Here is a 14,629-nt window from a genome sequence, read left to right as displayed (position 1 = left end):
CAATGATATTACGCAGCGCCTGAAAATAATCCCCAGCTAGGTAACTTCCAATAAGCCTATTTTCAGGTGCTGAGTAATATCATTGCACCTGCTGCACCCATGGTACGGCGGCAAAGTTCCTTGATTATTACTTGATTATTAATGCAACTTTTCATTTTCCGTCGGTCTTAGTACACGATGTAACTACAGAAGAGTCAAGTTTTAAATAGGAAAAATATAGAAACTCTTTGGTCATTTTTGAGCGAGATGCTAACGGTCTAATCAGATTCAATGATCTATGCTAAGCTACAGCTAAAAGTGCTACCGCCAGACCCGGAGATCGGCTGAATGGATTCGAAAACGGTAAAACTCAACTGTTTAACTCTAGGGGAGTTGGAAAATGAGCCTATTTTCAAAAATAGTGGAGTGTTCCTTTAAGAATTAATGTAAATGTACTGTTTTTGGCAGTCTTTAGGATAAAAACTGCTGTTATAAGGGGATATTTTTGTTCATTGTGAAAGTGTCGATGTTTGTAAATGATGAATATTTTGTATATTCATATAAAGTCCTGGTTATATAAATGTATACTATATTAAATATATATTTATTACTACAATATCGTAATAATTGATAAATCAAGAAATATGCTGCAAAATTACACATCCTTAATGTCAGCGTGTGTTCTCTCATGTCAAGTAATAATTGTATTGAATGTGTATGGTGGAACACTAGAATCATAGCACTGCTATTGCTTGTTATGTCTATTCAGACACTTTTTTTTTTAGATATTTGTGTTTACATGGAACTGTATCTTTCGGAATTAACTGAAGTTTACTGCCAGTAATTATCAGCAGTGCTAGTTCAATGTCTTTTGCTAGATACCCAGCTAACAGGAAACATTCTCAGGACGTTGGCGTTCAAACATTCTTAGAAAATTCCAGTAACTACTAAAATGTTCATTCAGAGTTATTTGGTCTTTAATAATGTTCTCAAAACATCAGCACAAAAACATCCTTCATGGAGTGTTTTTTTCCCTGAAGCATTTTAGTTGGATGTTCATGTAACATTTTTTATGTTACTACTTGTTTCAGAATTTTCAGAGAACATTCAAAGGTAACCAGTTTCCAGAATGTTTACAAAATGATAAAACAGAATGTTTACTTAATTGAATGTTTTGAACATTTAGAGCTCTTTCAGAACGTTACTTAATGTTATCATTAGCAAAACATTCTTTGAACATTTTTCTGTTAGCTTGGTACTTTATTAGGCTAGATAAAAAACAGAGACTTGGGTCTTTATTGATCCTGTGAAAACATTTTTTTAAGATTTAGCCTGAACTTTTAGCAGTTCAATGGACTGTTTCATAAGGCTAAATTAACGGATCTCAAAAATGAACATTGAGAATACAGTGTATTTTCATTTTTATTCCCTCATTCTTCCTCATGAAACAGCCCTTTGATTTGAAGAATGTACATGTATGCAATACTAAAGAGATTAATCAGTTGAGAACGTAATGCACAGACATTTATGATGTTTTTTAACAATATAGTATCTGCTGAGATTATTCACAAAGTACAATGAAATTAATATATAGATTTTGGATTTATCTTGGCACCCACAGTACTTGATATATTTTCACTGTACGTAATTCGAGAGTCAGACCTATTCTTGTGGCTTCATGCAGTATTGTTTGTTTGTTTGAAAGTGGAGGTAACTAAATGTATTGTTCTAATTGATACGCAGTGATACTGGTTCTTTGTTTTATTGATCTAATGTCATGAAAGAGTGTGTGGTCATTCAGGCAGTAACCGTCCGAGTCAGCGTTGAGCAGTTTGTATGGGTGTATTGCCTTTGCATGCTAGAGTGTATCTGTGCAGATTTGTTACTATTCAATAAATGTACAAGTCTTCAACCTGCTTATGTGATTGATTTACATTTATTTTAAACACATATACAATGCTGTAATTCCACTGCTTTATTCCTATCAGGGGTAGTGGTCATCGTGACTTGTTCTTTTCTCATTTTGATCTTAAGAATCTTTCCATTTAGGAAATTGTAGGGAAAAATAGCACACAGGAGGTGACGTTGCAGCTGTAGTTTCCCTTCAAAGTTGGCTGCACAGTTACTGTCAGAGTCTGTAAAAATCTGCTTAGCAGCTGAACTGTTAATAAATGTTGTGGAATGAGATTCATAATAATAATGCTAAAATGTTAGCATTTTTAAGGGAAAATTGGGTGGTTTTGCACAGCATCCATCATGCACATAGGTAAAATGGGGTGCTTAGGTATAGTAACTGTGGACATGCAGGAAATGCCAACTGACGATAAACTTTTATGTTGGTCAGTGAAAACAGATCTCGGTAGTATGCAAGTATGAAGTAGAACTGTTCTACTGTTAAAAAAGTTGAGGTCAAGGTTTTTTGTTTGGTGGGTTTTTGGTTTTGTTTTTAAATAAATTAATACTTTAATTTCTCAAGTATGCATTAAATTGATCAAAAGTGGCAGTAAAAATATTTATAATATTACAAAAGATTTTTATTTTGAATAAATGCTGTTATTTTAAAAATTATATTTTCTTTAAAGAATCCTGAAAAAAAAAATGTTGCGGTTACCACAAAAATATTAAGCGGCACATTTGGATTTGGGTCATGTGACACAGAAGACTGAAGTAATGGCTGCTGGAAATTCAGCTTTGCCATCACAGGAAGAAATTATATTTTATAATGTATTCAAATAAAAAACGATTTTTTTATTGTAAAATTTCAAAATATTAGTGCTTACTAACCCCAAACTTTTGAACAGTAGTGAAAATGGCCATTGAGCATATTAAAACCCAATGTGGATTAATAATTAAAGTTAAAAAAAAAAAAAAAACTGTCCCTGAATAGGTTATTCCAAAGAGCCTTTATAAATCAGCCTTGAATTGTATATTGTTGTTTCTCTGTCACCTTTATTCCCTTTTCTTAATATATTACTAGGAAGTCCATGACTGCAGGTCAACAAAACCTTTTAGGATTCTCAGCACAACAGTCACATAAACATCACCTCTACAGTGAAAAGCATATCCAGGAACATAGTTCAAATGTGTCAAAACATTATTCATAATATTATTTACATCCTTAGTATTGACATCCAAAGTGTGGTGAGGCAATATGATCAAAATCATTGAACAATCAATATGTGAGATCATCCATATAGTTTACACCAAAACATCTTCATCAGTCCAAAGAAACCGTTTGAAAATTGTCCGCTTTGTCGCTCCTTTGTGGCTGAGACTCGCCAGGTTCTTGTGTGCTGACTCTTCCGAGTCTGAACTTGTCTTTCCATCTCTGTGTTCCTGCAGGTGATGGAGACTGGGGGATCGGGACAGAGGCATGCATCAGGGAGGAGCAATCCGGTTTGGGAGGAAGGGGCTTATTTGAGCGCCGCAGAACACCGAACCCTCTAGACTTCTTCTGAGCCTGTTCTTCCTGCTGCTGTCTGAGGAGCTGGTGATGAAGAATTGTCTGTACGTCATCCTGTAAGAGACATGACAGAGTTCACTGACTGCACAACTGCTTTTAAGAACATTCATGAGGAAAATCAACCTGACCAAACCACATCCATGAGTGTTTTCAAGGGTTTGCTGGAAAACCAGACAGAGTCCAGATGACAACAAAACGTTCAGATCCAACAGTCCTGCAAGGACACAGCCCTAGCAGATGTTCTCCCTATACAGATTACCCTTCTACTGTATTCATAGTGTATTAAATTATATTAATAATGAAATGTGTATTTTCTAGACTTTCTAAAAAAAATACAGAAAAAAACTAATAAGTCTGTATCAAATAATATTTCTTTTCTTCTTACTTTAGACAAATATTCAAAAGCAAAAGTAGGTAAATTTGTAACATTTTACTGGAGTTAAACATACTTTCCAGGCCTCCAGCTCTATGGACAGTTCTAGTCGACTCTGAACAGCTTCCAGAAGTTGATTGTTCAGTGTCATTAGTTCGTTTTTGCTTTTCAGTAGCTCAGTCTCCATTGCTTGTTTCCTGCATTTAAAAAAACACATTTGCATTCACTGTTTCATACACCAAAAACCAAGTTTGTCATCAGATTTTCATGTCTTATTCCATAACACAAACTAATTAGTGTTAGAGATCAACTGAACTCACTTTGCAATTCATCCTGTAAGAGACATGACAGAGTTCACTGACTGCACAACTGCTTTTAAGAACATTCATGAGGAAAATCAACCTGACCAAACCACATCCATGAGTGTTTTCAAGGGTTTGCTGGAAAACCAGACAGAGTCCAGATGACAACAAAACGTTCAGATCCAACAGTCCTGCAAGGACACAGCCCTAGCAGATGTTCTCCCTATACAGATTACCCTTCTACTGTATTCATAGTGTATTAAATTATATTAATAATGAAATGTGTATTTTCTAGACTTTCTAAAAAAAATACAGAAAAAAACTAATAAGTCTGTATCAAATAATATTTCTTTTCTTCTTACTTTAGACAAATATTCAAAAGCAAAAGTAGGTAAATTTGTAACATTTTACTGGAGTTAAACATACTTTCCAGGCCTCCAGCTCTATGGACAGTTCTAGTCGACTCTGAACAGCTTCCAGAAGTTGATTGTTCAGTGTCATTAGTTCGTTTTTGCTTTTCAGTAGCTCAGTCTCCATTGCTTGTTTCCTGCATTTAAAAAAACACATTTGCATTCACTGTTTCATACACCAAAAACCAAGTTTGTCATCAGATTTTCATGTCTTATTCCATAACACAAACTAATTAGTGTTAGAGATCAACTGAACTCACTTTGCAATGGCTTCATCTCTGTCCCGTAGAGCTTGCTGTAAAATGGCAGCATCTTCCCCAGACTTATTTCCCTGTCAATAGTAGCAGATTTGTTTTAAAGGCCACCTATTATGCTTTTTTTGATTATACCTATAATGTGTAATATAGTTGTTTGTGCATGTAAATGATCAGTAAAGTTACAAAGTCCACATCAGTGGGAGTTAATATCGCCAACAGAAAAAAAAAATGTCCTGAAATGCCTTGTTTGTAGTTCTGCCATTAAATAAGCGTTTGACCAATAAAGCAAACTGAGCTCTTGGAAAGGTGGGCTTTAAGAACTAAAAGAGACAGGGACTTAAACAAAGTGTTTAAGGCAAAGAGATGTATAGTGAGAACAACTTTTTTAACTTAATCTCACGTAATTATATTCTAGCAGACCTCAAAAATGAAATTATGAACATGTAAATTAGCATAATATGGGCACTTAAAAAATTTATTCAATTGTTCTATGAATAATAGGAGCATGAAATGGTTACGCAAAGCCTTACAATTGAATGGAGGGATGAGCATATTCAAAAAAGGAGGCGTGTCCCATATGAGCTGATGGGCGTGGCTAATGCTCACCTGAGAGGTGTGGTTAATGGCGAGACTCCGGGCCACTTTCTGCAGTTGAAGCAGTACCTTGTCTAAAGGGTTAGCCTGGGACGGCTGATCGGCTTCTGTTGACTCTAAGTCTGTCAGAGGGAGTAGCAGCTTTACAACAGACTGAATCTCCTCTGCCACCTAGAAGCACCACAAAAACAATGAAGATGCAATTAGGACAAGCCCTGATTGCATAAATTAAATCACAATCCAGTCTGTTATAAATTGCCATCACTTTATTATGAAAGGGTGTTGTAGGTTAAAGAACATTTTCGACTGTGGCATGACAAAATTGAGACTCACCCGTTGTCTGTTTTCACTCCAGCCGGGTCCGCTATCATTCTGCTGTTCCAGTCTATCCACCTGAGCCTTGAGCCTCAGACTGCGCCTCCGAGATAATTCCACTTCCCTTTTCACATGCTTCAGCTGCCGCCATAGAGAGAGTGTTTAAATGAGCACAGCATACAAGCTACTATAGACATTCTGTAGGATTCAAGTAACTACACTTGTGGTGCATGCCCACTCAGAATGATATCAGACTGACACATCTGCAAACATAAACAGAGAACGTCTTGTGCCTTTTACAACCTTGCTATTCTGGATTCTCAAAAAACTGAGACAGGTGGAATCTGGCCATGCCGGTGAAACAGACAGGAAGCATTCAGAACCAAATCTGAGATGACCTTTACTTCCTAGTGTGAAGTGATTTGGTTACTTAAATCTGCTGAAAAATGTTTATACTAAATGTTTCAAATGTCTGAGTATGGTGTGTCAAAAATGTCTGTGTTGTTTTAGTTTTAGTCAAACAAGCATCCTTAGGAAAACATTATAAATTCAGCCAGTAAATCCCACATTCCATTGACACGTAGTCAATGTGCTGGACATGGATTTGCACATAAATAAAAGATAAAAACGTTCATGTTCATTATTAGCTTGAAAAAGAATTTGGATGAATGGAGAAAAGGCAGATGAACATTCGTTACACAATGACTGGCTATCTGGTCCTTTCATTGATCTGGCCCTTTGTTTGTTTGGTTCAGTGATAACATTTAAAATATGTTAAAATTAATAACATTTCTGATCACTTCAAACTGTTTCTCTGCTGTCCTGGCAGAGATGTGCTCCTAGGTCACTTTATATTAACATCATAATCAAATAAAAACAAGTATTTCAAATGACTGACATGAAGGTAGGGACTGACAGTTTGGATACAGTGATTAGCCTATTTGTCATGAAACAATATGAAATGCAGGCTACATGTAAATAATGAATGAACATAAAATAAGTTCAACATTTTAAATACTTCTTATGCATTATGGAGTCTGGGTGAGGGATAATTGTAAATAGACATTCTGTCTGACTAGTCATTCAGTCAATTCTGTCAAATGTAACCTTTTAAAACGCTTTAAATTTAGCAACAAAATGTATGAACTAAATACGATAAAATGTAATTAAATGTAATTATAGCTATAAATATTTTTTCTTTAAAATTGGCTGATCATGGGGGACAGAAGGTGCGCCTAACTGAATAATTACAGTAACTTCCCCTTTGTTCAGTCTGCGTTCACTGATTTTAAATCACTGTACTCATAATAAGCATGACTCGCCGTGGCAGACACCGGGCTGGACACTCGTCTGCGAAGTGGGCTTCCACTCCGGAGCAGATCCGGTAACGCTTCATCTAAGTATGACCGATCGGACTTCGGGGGCGCGTTTGGGTCAGATTGTTCAGCCACTGCACTGTTGTCATCCACTGCCAGCTGTTCTTGTAACTCATCCAGTGTGCACAGCGGCGAGCTGTTAGACTCTCTGTCAGTGTCATGACTTGAAATTGAATCCTCATCGTCAGTTAATCGTCTGTGGCCTTCCTCAGTGGTCAGTGGTGATTCCAGGAGGTCCCTGAAAGTGCGCAGTCTTACTGGTGAATCTCTTCTATAGCTCTCCATTATCACCTAAGAGCGGCCAGAGCTGAAATGCATGTTCTTCTCAGGAAAGAGAAGACTGAAACTTAGATGAGAGAATGCCTTCAAACCAGTTTTTCCTGTCTTTTGACGCTCAGAAATGTGCGTCAACAACCCTCACAGGGTTTGACATCACAGAGTTTACTTGTGAGACTGAGGCTTTTGTACCTCTGTGTACGCAGATTAATATAAACTTTGACGAGATGGTCGTGCGTGTTCAGGCCCTTTGATTATGTTAAGCTTTGAACACAACACTTAAGCTATAATTAAATCTCCCTAAGAGAGAAGTGGAAGCTAGAGAAAGAAATTGCATACATATTATAAAGGCTAAATGAATGCTGTTAACATGATCAGATATGTCGAAAGTAAACACATGGGTACATGCTGTTCCGTTCGGCTATGCCCTCACCCTTACTCAAATAGCAGCTCGTTTATTTATAGTAGTGATGGGCGCACCGAATCATCTGCGAAATGGTTCTTTCGAATAGTTTGTCAAAGAACCGTAAAACGATTCAGTGATTATTTTACGTTGTTTGCCTAATAAGTGCTGTTGATAATTATTTTATTAAGGTTTATTAATAAAGGAGTTAATCGTAATTTAATGTGTTCCAGTTCAGTTTTGCAGTCGCGATTCAGATTTTTTATTATTATTATTAATAAAACCTAGTTTACCGGAGACGAATCCGCCCTGAGCTATTTAGTTTTTATTTAGCTATTTAGTATTTAGCGAACGAAATGTTCGGACTGAGAACCGGTTCGATTGATTCAATGATCCGACTCATAATAACGAGTCATTCACGAAACTGACATATTTATAGCCAACGCTTCTGGACCGAAAACTGGTGCACTATTAAGGTTATATAAAGAAACGACAGGGAAACAATTAACTTCTAAGGCGTTTCGTTCTTGAAGGTGTTGCAACTAAGCGACGCCTTTTATGGATGAGCAGAAGTATAAACTATGAGCTTCCATAAAAACTAAAGGGCGAGCCGCTATAAAGGTGAGTGAACTCAGCTAGTTCAAGAGTAGACTGTGCTGTTTCCTTTCTTAGTTAATATAACCAAAAAATCACCACGAATTATGAACAAAAACAAAATGATTACACATTGTTATGAAATATTGGTGCAAACAATTTGACCCATGACAAGTAAAATAGGCGACCTGTGTTTGTGTGTATGTGATCAACTTTAAAAGGAAAAGGAATCTGAAGTACATTACTGGATATCTGGATATCAAAATGACAAAAGAGGAGGAAAACCCTGAGTGGGTTGGTGGTCAAGAATTTTACGACAAATATGAACCAAAGGAGATATTAGGACGGTAAGTGTCACCTATCTTGATGAGGTTTGTGTCTGGAAAAAGTAAATCTATAACAGTTTATTCAGACTACATAAAATAAAAAGCAATAAAAATAAAATTCTAACATCAAAATTACATGATAAGTCCTGAATTTGTCTCAATGTCTTCTCTACCAGAGGTGTGAGCAGTGTAGTTCGCCGATGTGTGGACAAACGAACTGGCCAGGAATATGCAGTAAAGATCATAGACATCACACCATCAGACAAAATGACATCTCAAGAGATACAAGAAATCCAGCAGGCCACTGTGAAAGAGATCGACATTCTTCGAAAAGTGTCTGGACAAAAAAACATAAGTATGACTGTCCACTGCTAGTCTTGATCCCTTTTACAATACTGTTCGTTTACCACAAAATATAACCTAATATAATGGTGCAATGATACAGAAGTTTATCTTTTAAGAAATTCAATTTCTTTTTGAATTACAAAAATAAAAATGATAAAGCTATGGTGTTTCTGTCTTTTTTCTCTCATAGTTCAACTGAAGGATTGCTTTGAATCAAATGCCTTCTTCTTTTTGGTATTTGATCTGTAAGTATGGCTTCTCTTCCTTTCATGGCACACAGTCCTCATGTCTGTGCATCACTATTGCTAGTGGTCACATAGACTCGAGAAACCTTCAAAACTATTTAATTGTGGCTGCAATTTTTGCACAGGCAAACCACTCACATTTAGCACAGAAAATGCAAAAATTGAGATTTATCCTCATTTTCCCTGGTAGCTCATTTTCACCGCTAACCGTTGTTTTGTTTACAAGTTTGCTTTCTATTCAGATTTCTAGATGTTCCCAGTGGAGGTTATCGGTCGGTTGACACTCCACAGCATACAGATAAGACACTGGCTATTCTAAGAGCCCACAATATGGCTCATTGCCAAGATGCCAAGTTTCTGCCAGAGCCTGACTTTCAATACAAACATATGCACAAAATCCCTCCAAATTGCTTCTTTTGATACTTCTGTAGTTACAAATTGTCTGTCTGTAATGTGCCAATTTTACATCACCAGACTAACTGGTATTGCTGATCTTTCCTTAGTTTTTAAAGTTTATTAGTTTATGTTCAAAGATGAATGTTCTTTTAACAGGATGAAGAGAGGGGAACTCTTTGATTACCTCACAGAAAAAGTCACCCTAAGTGAGAAAGAGACAAGGTAATTCTGATCATAGCTCCTGATTATATTTAAACTGTGTAAAACAAATCCTATGCTGAAGAGGGGATTATATAATCAAATGGTTTAAGTTGTTGCCAACAACAACAGGGCATCTTGAGTGTTGATAGGTTTAGTTAGGTCATGGCACACTGCCATGCTCATAAATATAGTGCTCTGTCTACTTTTATGAATTCCCTCATATGCTACCATTTAAAAAGTTTAACAGACTTCTTTTAAAAACTCATACTGACCCCAAACATTTGGTAGCGTACATTATGTTCATTTGTTTTTAGCATATAGCATATAAATCTCATATTTAACGTATAAAGTTAATCAGTGAAATTTATTTATAAAGCAACTCTAACCCATTCACTGCAGCTGCTGTATCAACCTTAGAGGTAACATCTTGATTATTGGCTCAAGTTTTCTCTTTTCTCACTCTTTGATAGAAAGGTAATGCGAGCTCTTCTGGAGGTGGTTGAGTATCTTCACACCCACAATATAGTCCATCGTGACCTGAAACCAGAGAACATTCTCTTAGATGATGATGTGAATATCAAACTCACTGACTTTGGCTTCTCAATCCAGATTGAGCCTGGACAAAGACTGAATGGTGAGTTCTTTAAATATAAGCTTTCGGAAGGAATGCTTACAGATAATGTCGTTTAGAAGAACCTGCCTCTGTTTCACCCCTAGAGGTTTGCGGGACACCAGGTTACTTGGCTCCAGAAATCATTGAGTGCTCCATGGATCCCAACCATGCTGGCTATGGGCCTACTGTTGACCTGTAAGCACATAAAATAACTATGCATCAGTGTTATTTTACTTTATTTATATTAAGTATTTATTAATATTTTAATTAGTGTTTATTTTTATATTTTAAATTTTTATTGTAATTTTGGGTTTTAATAATTTTATGTGCTTTTGTCATTTTTTTGTATTTCTGTATAGATTTAATTGATTTTTGTTTCATTTTCAATTTAAGTAATTTTATTATATCAATTTTAACTTGTTTTATTTCGGTTTGTTGCTAAGGCAAAATTTGTAATTTTTTCATCTAATATTTTTTTATTATTTTTTTTAAATTTCAGCTTTAACTAAAATGCTTTTTTAAGGATTAGTTCAGCCAAAAATGAAAATTTGCTTAAAACGTACTCTTAGACCATCCAAGATGTAGAAATGTTGCATTACATCACTTGCTCACCAATGAATTCTCTGCAGTGAATGGGTGCCGTCAGAATGAAATTCCAGCTGATAAAAACATCACAATAATCCACTCGATTATCAATCCAGTTTATCAATTAACATCTTGTGAAGCAAAAACCTGCATGTTTGTAAGAAACAATAAATCATTAAGGTGTTTTAACTTGAAACAGACGCTGCTGGCCAAAATACGAGCCCATAATCCATAATGTTTTCTCCAGTGAAAAAGTCCATTCTCTGTTGTCTTCTCACATCAAAATCCACTGACTTGTTTATTTAGAACTGTTTTAAACTGTATCTGTAAATGTATCCGACTTGTATTTAAGCTAGAAGCAATGGGTTTAAGTAAAAAAAAAAAACTGCTTTTTTAACTATTCCTTTTATACTTTTAGTTAACAATAACAAAACTGGTATCACCATCACTCTTATTATTTAAAAAGCATACAGCAGCCCCACAACTCACTTCATACTACAGCAAATTAACGTGGCTTAAAAAATTATTGCATTAACAGTCAAATAAACCAACCAAATAAATAAATACATGAACTTCCTGGCAGCGACAGTGAACCAGAAGAATATGAAATGATTATGGCAAACTAGCATGTTTAGTACATAAATGTGATGTTATATAACCTTCTGTCTGCTCTTGTGCAGCTGGAGCGCAGGTGTGATCTTCTACACTCTTCTGGCTGGATCTCCACCTTTCTGGCACAGGAAACAAATGCTGATGCTTCGAATGATTCTTGCAGGACAATATGAATTCAGTTCTCCGGAGTGGGATGACCGCTCGGACACTGTCAAAGACTTGGTGCGTGTTGGTTGTGGTCCTGTTTGTCTTGCCGACAACCAGTTTCAAAAGTAGTTATGCACAATTGTGTGAGAAAATGCCTTTCCAAAGTCACCTTGTTTTCTTCCCAGTAGATTTCCAGGTTATTAGTTGTGGACCCACAAAGTCGTTATACAGCCACAGAAGCCCTCAATCACCCATTCTTCCAGCAGTACGTGGTTGCAGAAGTTCGTCATTTCAGCCCTTACAGGAAATTCAAGGTAAAGAGCAGATGTTCTAGATGACGTCTTTAAGAAGGCATAGATTTCAAGGCTTTGAGTTTCACCATACACCATTGTTATCCTGCAGGTTATTTGTATGACCGTACTTGCCGCCACGCGTATCTACTGCAACTATCGTCGTGCCAAACCTGTCACGAAGGAAGTGATCCGCAGCGACCCGTATGCCATCAAACCTCTACGCAAGATGATCGACGCATGTGCCTTTAAGATCTACGGCCACTGGGTGAAGAAAGGGCAAACTCAGAACAGAGCAGCTTTATTTGAGAACACTCCAAAAGTCATTCTGCTCTCCATTGCAGCTGAGGAGATGGATGCATCACCCAGGACTTGGTGAGGGTTCATCATCTCCGAATAATCCCAGATACCACAACTTACCTCAAGAACATGTTGACAACGGTCCAAAAATACACCTCTACTGCTATGACAGTATATTTCCCCCTTATTTACACAGAGAGAAGGAAATAACAAGTAAATTATCTTCAAGGGGCTTTTATTTTCTTTTCAATGCTAAAAACTACAATTGAGACCTGAACTATTTAATATGTGTACTATTATTTAATCCAATATTATTTAATACATTTTTATTCTATTTTGAATATTTGATGCGATTAAAATTTTATAACTAAACAATGACCATAAAGAAAGGCTAAAACATTAAGAAAACTTTAATTTCACAGTATTTTGTGTAAAAAGGCAGATATAACACTGAATTCCAAAAGTTTGTGTCTCCACAGGAGAAATGTAGTATCAGTCCCATTATGCACCACTGGCATCAACTAGACTTGAACATTTGGCTCTTAAAGCTCAGTTCTTTTCAGTTTTGCATTTGAGCTCATAGCACAGCGGAAGCCCAGGTTATCAGAGGCCGAATCTGGTGTGTTTCCCATCCTGCATGAGAGAACATAAAAACATTTTTATTTATCATATTCTCATAAACTGCTTTGGACAACAGCTTCACCAATTGCTGACTGACCCATTTGGGGTCAAATGGCACTGTTACAAAAAGCAACTGTATAATAAATAATAATAGCCTAATAAAATATGACTATGAATAATATGAATGTATTAGGATGGAGCATGACTGACCTAGTGGTGACACGAGCTCTGTGATTGGCTGAGCCATCGGCTGTGTCGATCCAGGATGCTCCGCGCAGGACGTACATGGTCTGAGCACCAGGAAAACGTGAGGAGGTCCACTCCCACACATTACCCAGCATGTCATATAGTCCTGGAACAAGGTGGAATATTATTCTAAACTCCCAAGTTTAGAACAATAATAAGAGAGTTAAAGGCACAATATGTAATTTTCGCTGCTGGAGGGCGGGTATTCAAAATACACAAAGCAAAATATATAACACTGTTCTAGTGGTTTTTGGATATTTTAATAAAAAAATCTTACATATTGTGCCTTTAACCTACTGCTCAAAAGTTTAGGGTCAGTAAGACTTTTTTTTATAAGGAAATTAATTACTTTTATTCAGTAAGAAAGCATTAAACCAATCAAGAGTTATAGTAAAGACATTTATAATGCTGCAAAAGTAGGGGTGCAACGGATCGTAGATGATCTGTGATCCGTACGGACCAGGCCCCACGGTTCGGCACGCATGTGATTCGCGAATTAGCTGTTAAGTTTAACCATCATACAGTGAAAGTTTATCATTTACACATTCAAGCAATTTAAACTCGCGCGCACACGCAGAGAGAGACACCGCGTGAACACCGAATTGATTCCTCTTTCACATACACACAAAGTTATGATACAATACCCGTTTTGGCAAGTATTCGATGTGTGTCGGGATTAGGTCCGTGCATTTGGTCTTAAAGAGACAGCAGCCAATAAATACTGGTTTCTGTCTGCTAATCAAATAACACTACAGCTCTAACAAAGATTAATCTGTATTTAACTTGTGCAGTGAGCACTATTGTGTTATTTTACACTTAGTTATTACATTTCTGCACCTGAATACTACTGATACTGACTTTATTTGTAACTGTGTTATGTTGTATTCATGTATTCAATGTTTGTAATTTGTGTAATTGTTCTTGTTTTATTACTAACTTTATTAGTTAAGCTAGTATTTTGTGCTGTGGTATAGAAGTACTTAAAGTAAGCTTTCACAAATGTATTTATTTATTTATTTTATTTTATTGCTGATCCGAAAAATGATCCGATCCGTGAGTCAAAATCCGTAATATACGGTGGCCGAGAAGTGCAAAGCAAATCACAATTCTGAAAACAAAATAACAAATTACAAACGCAAATGCAAGTCTAAAAAACAAAATAACAATTCAGAAAGCACAACAACGATCCAGAAAACATTATAACAAGTCAGAAAACACAATGACAAATCCGAAAACAAATTTATAAGTCAGAAAACACAACGACAAATCAGACAAACCGGAAGAGGTAGGTATAGTTTGAGACAGCGCCATTGGTTTGGGATTACTCACCGCTGACTGGACGAGACATCTGTCAATCAAC

The 14,629-nt window shown here is 36.4% G+C and overlaps 3 protein-coding genes across 4 annotated transcripts in view; 1 reads left to right on the top strand and 2 right to left on the bottom strand.

The window, feature by feature from the left end:
• Positions 1 to 2,860: 2,860 nt before the first annotated feature.
• Positions 2,861 to 7,508, bottom strand: LOC107669392 (bicaudal D-related protein 1-like). The gene is made up of 6 exons (XM_016461598.1): positions 7,016 to 7,508; positions 5,712 to 5,834; positions 5,391 to 5,549; positions 4,788 to 4,858; positions 4,544 to 4,664; positions 2,861 to 3,496 (listed from the first exon to the last, which is right to left on the bottom strand). The coding sequence occupies exons 1-6, from the start codon at positions 7,352 to 7,354 to the stop codon at positions 3,197 to 3,199; spliced, it is 1,113 nt and encodes a 370-aa protein (XP_016317084.1). The 5' UTR covers positions 7,355 to 7,508; the 3' UTR covers positions 2,861 to 3,196.
• A 684-nt stretch (positions 7,509 to 8,192) lies between these two features.
• Positions 8,193 to 12,805, top strand: phkg1b (phosphorylase kinase, gamma 1b (muscle)). Its single transcript, XM_016461609.1, has 10 exons — positions 8,193 to 8,369; positions 8,564 to 8,689; positions 8,845 to 9,023; positions 9,204 to 9,258; positions 9,811 to 9,876; positions 10,326 to 10,489; positions 10,573 to 10,663; positions 11,734 to 11,887; positions 12,001 to 12,126; positions 12,215 to 12,805. The coding sequence occupies exons 2-10, from the start codon at positions 8,607 to 8,609 to the stop codon at positions 12,479 to 12,481; spliced, it is 1,185 nt and encodes a 394-aa protein (XP_016317095.1). The 5' UTR covers positions 8,193 to 8,369; positions 8,564 to 8,606; the 3' UTR covers positions 12,482 to 12,805.
• Positions 12,806 to 12,893: 88 nt separating this feature from the next.
• LOC107669403 (sulfatase-modifying factor 2-like) overlaps positions 12,894 to 14,629 on the bottom strand; it is a 5,142-nt gene continuing 3,406 nt past the window's right edge. For both annotated transcript variants that reach the window (XM_016461610.1, XM_016461611.1), the window contains exons 8-9: positions 13,234 to 13,375; positions 12,894 to 13,035 (exon numbers count right to left, since the gene is read on the bottom strand). In XM_016461610.1, the coding sequence (XP_016317096.1) occupies positions 12,945 to 13,035; positions 13,234 to 13,375 (233 nt within the window). In that variant the 3' untranslated portion in view covers positions 12,894 to 12,944. The remainder of the gene's footprint in view (positions 13,036 to 13,233; positions 13,376 to 14,629) is intronic.

The sequence above is a fragment of the Sinocyclocheilus anshuiensis genome, unplaced genomic scaffold, assembly GCF_001515605.1.
Source record: "Sinocyclocheilus anshuiensis isolate Anshui unplaced genomic scaffold, SAMN03320099.WGS_v1.1 scaffold180, whole genome shotgun sequence".
NCBI classification, from domain to species: Eukaryota; Metazoa; Chordata; class Actinopteri; order Cypriniformes; family Cyprinidae; genus Sinocyclocheilus; species Sinocyclocheilus anshuiensis.
This window is presented reverse-complemented; position numbering and strand designations above follow the sequence as displayed.